General features: G+C 50.3%; 1 protein-coding gene across 1 annotated transcript; it reads right to left on the minus strand.

The window, feature by feature from the left end:
* Positions 1 to 678: 678 nt before the first annotated feature.
* LOC148014717 (GDSL esterase/lipase At3g48460-like) lies at positions 679 to 1,950 on the minus strand. The gene has a single exon (XM_087666582.1). The coding sequence runs from the start codon at positions 1,948 to 1,950 to the stop codon at positions 679 to 681; it is 1,272 nt and encodes a 423-aa protein (XP_087522708.1).
* Between the last annotated feature and the right edge of the window lie 821 nt (positions 1,951 to 2,771).

Here is a 2,771-nt window from a genome sequence, read left to right on the forward strand (position 1 = left end):
GAGATCCTTGGGTGAAAACGCTGCATCGACATTGCTCACAGACAAAGCATGCTCAGAATAATAGTTGTGTTCATTATTATGATAGAGACAAATATAATAGGTGTAGCTTGAATGTGAAGAGTCACACACATGCAACTATTCAATGTAGAGCACATTTACATCTGACACGTGTACACACTTCACCATTAGTTCATTCCAACAATTATACTTTACCACTTAAAGCCAAAGTTAAGCTTTTCAATGATGCAATTGGAGTTCTGTGCGAGGATCTAGCAAACTGTATGCTAAACTACTACTAGCGAACCAGCCAATGTTAGGATATGAAAAGCACTCAGCTTTGATGGGAATGGAATAATGGCGAAGTTCACCGAAGGATACATTTCGTGCATGTAATTTTGCACTACCATGTATAGCCACTTGCATGCAAAGCTTGAGAGATCCATGAGAAGCTCCCATATGGTCGAGATTTAAACGTCGGTAGAGAGAGAGAGAGCTGGAAGGCGGATTGCAATTATTTAATGAGAACTTGGGAATATATATATATATATATGTGCGCAATATGAGACGGCACTTGCTCCCACTCTTAAAAAAGACAATTATGTAGTAGAGCAGCTCTGCATGCCGAGAGGGGCAGAACAGAAGCTGTGGTGCTGTAACTTCGTGTACATGGTCATGAGATCAATGAGTACCGCAAGTGGCAGCTGCGGTGGTGAGGAAGCTGGGGGAGGGGGAGGGGGAGGAGAAGGCAGGGTCTTTGAGCATAAGGTCCATCATGGCCCCGTACATGGCGTCTGTGAGGTGGAGCCCATCCCAGCTGATGAAGGTGCTAGGGTCAGTGCACGGGCTGACTGGGTTGAAGGAGGAGCTGGGCATGAAGCGTGGGAAGCAGGCCCCTTGGGTGTTAGTGAACCCGTAGTCGGAGGCGTGGTCGAGCACGTGCAGGAAGGCAGCCGATGTGTCAAGGTAGACGATCTCTACGCCAGGATGGCGGGAGGCGATGTCGTGGAGGGCGGCGGTAAGGAGCTGGTTGTGCCGGTCGCTCACGGCGCTAACGTCGGCGATGCAACCGTGGGAGTCGTGCGTGGAGGAGGAGAACCGAGACATATACGTGGCCATGCAGCCCATGGGGAACTCCCCCTGCACCACCATTCTCTTGACTCCTGTGTTGAGTATGCGGTCCTCCAGCTGGCGGGCCACCTTCTGCACCACGGAAGGGACCATGGCGGCGACAGAGGAGGAGTCGGGCTGCGGCGAAGACCAAGCGTAGTTGTAGTCGTTGCCCCCGATCTCGCCGATGTACACCAGAGCGTTGGTCATATTGACGGGCGCGGAGGTGCGCCTACTGGGTGCTTCAAGGTCCGCCAGGAACCATCCCACCTGGACGTCGAGAGAGTCGGGAGTGCTTGAGCTTACGCCTGCGAGCTGCTGGAGAGTGGCTAAGTCTAGAGCCGTGGCTCCCGCAACCGCAAAGTTCTCGTTCTGCACGATCGACGGTGCAGCTTCTGACGTAGTACTAGTACTCGTATTCTGCTGCTGCCGCAGGTGAGCGGGCAACAAAGGCACCCCGAGAGCCTGGCACAGGAAGTCCACCATGAGCCTGCCGTCGCTCCAGCGCCCCGTGGCCTCGTGGAAGAAGGTGGAGCCGTAGGGGAGGCTGGATGCGATCAAGCCTGGGTTGTTGCCGGTGTCGGTGGTGGAGTCGCCGAAGGCCAACACGGGAGAGAAGGCGGGGCATGGCGCAGATGCAGATGAGGATGACGGATCGGCCGCCTGCGATATTAGCTGCGAATATCTAGTTTCTACGGTCGATATTGAGTTTGGTTTTGGTCCCAGCCGCCTTGCTGTGAGTAGTAGCTGCTGCTGGGCAGCCTCGCAGCCCTGCTCCGAGACTGTTGTAAGTGCAACAAGAAAAAGAAGGGTCGCTGGTAGGAGCATCTTCGTGCTCGCCATCGCTGGTTGGTTCTCGCTCTCTTCTGTTAGGCCTGGTGTCGTGCGTCTCTGTTTGATTTGCTCCCCTCCCCGACCCCGATTATAAATCGACACTCCATCCCGAAACCTGAGTCCTGACCGTGAATTTCACTCCCGCAGTAGGCGCTTTTCAAAGGCGAAAAGCGTCCAAAAAGTAACAGCGTCCTTCTGGCCATTTTTCAATGTGGACCAAGACGTTTAATCCCACACGCTAAGTACTTCCTGATAAACCAGCCTTATTCCTTTAGACGTGTAGGTGACATTGCTATATTTCCAAAATCTCAAAATTATTTGCAAGCCACCTGGCACCTTTTCTTCTATTTCATTTTGAATTCTCGTTATTTTCTTCCTCCTCCTCTTCTTCAAAGCGCTTCTCAACATGAGAACCCAATCCACATAAACATAGTTATTACACATAAAACACGATCATCAAGTATGTATAATATGTACAAGTGGGTGAGAGAGAGAAAGAGAGAGATGCCCCTCTCAAGTTTTGGAGACACTTGGCAATCCTAAGATGCTCAATGCCATAACAAAGAGCTATCATTGGGAAAAGCTAAGGGGTGATGTATTCAAGTATGTTACTAAATGTTTAAACTTCCCACGGGTTAAAGCTAAGCATGTCAAAATGTTTGGAAACCTCTAGTTGCTTGACATCCCTCAGAAGAAATGGGAGTTCATCAATATGGATTTTGTAGTTGGGTTACGCCGAGTTCAAGGATATTATTTACCCTATGTTGATGATTATGGATACGCTTTTAGACTCCATGGGTTACCAAAGAGGATCATTCGTGATCTTGATT

This window comes from Lygodium microphyllum, chromosome 25 (genome assembly GCF_053477565.2).
Source record: "Lygodium microphyllum isolate KBCC chromosome 25, Lygodium_microphyllum_v1.1.10, whole genome shotgun sequence".
NCBI classification, from domain to species: domain Eukaryota; kingdom Viridiplantae; phylum Streptophyta; class Polypodiopsida; order Schizaeales; family Lygodiaceae; genus Lygodium; species Lygodium microphyllum.

Bases quoted from the DNA above. Each gene is read 5' to 3' on its own strand.
- LOC148014717 (XM_087666582.1), bottom strand. From the start codon at position 1,950: ATGGCGAGCACGAAGATGCTCCTACCAGCGACCCTTCTTTTTCTTGTT.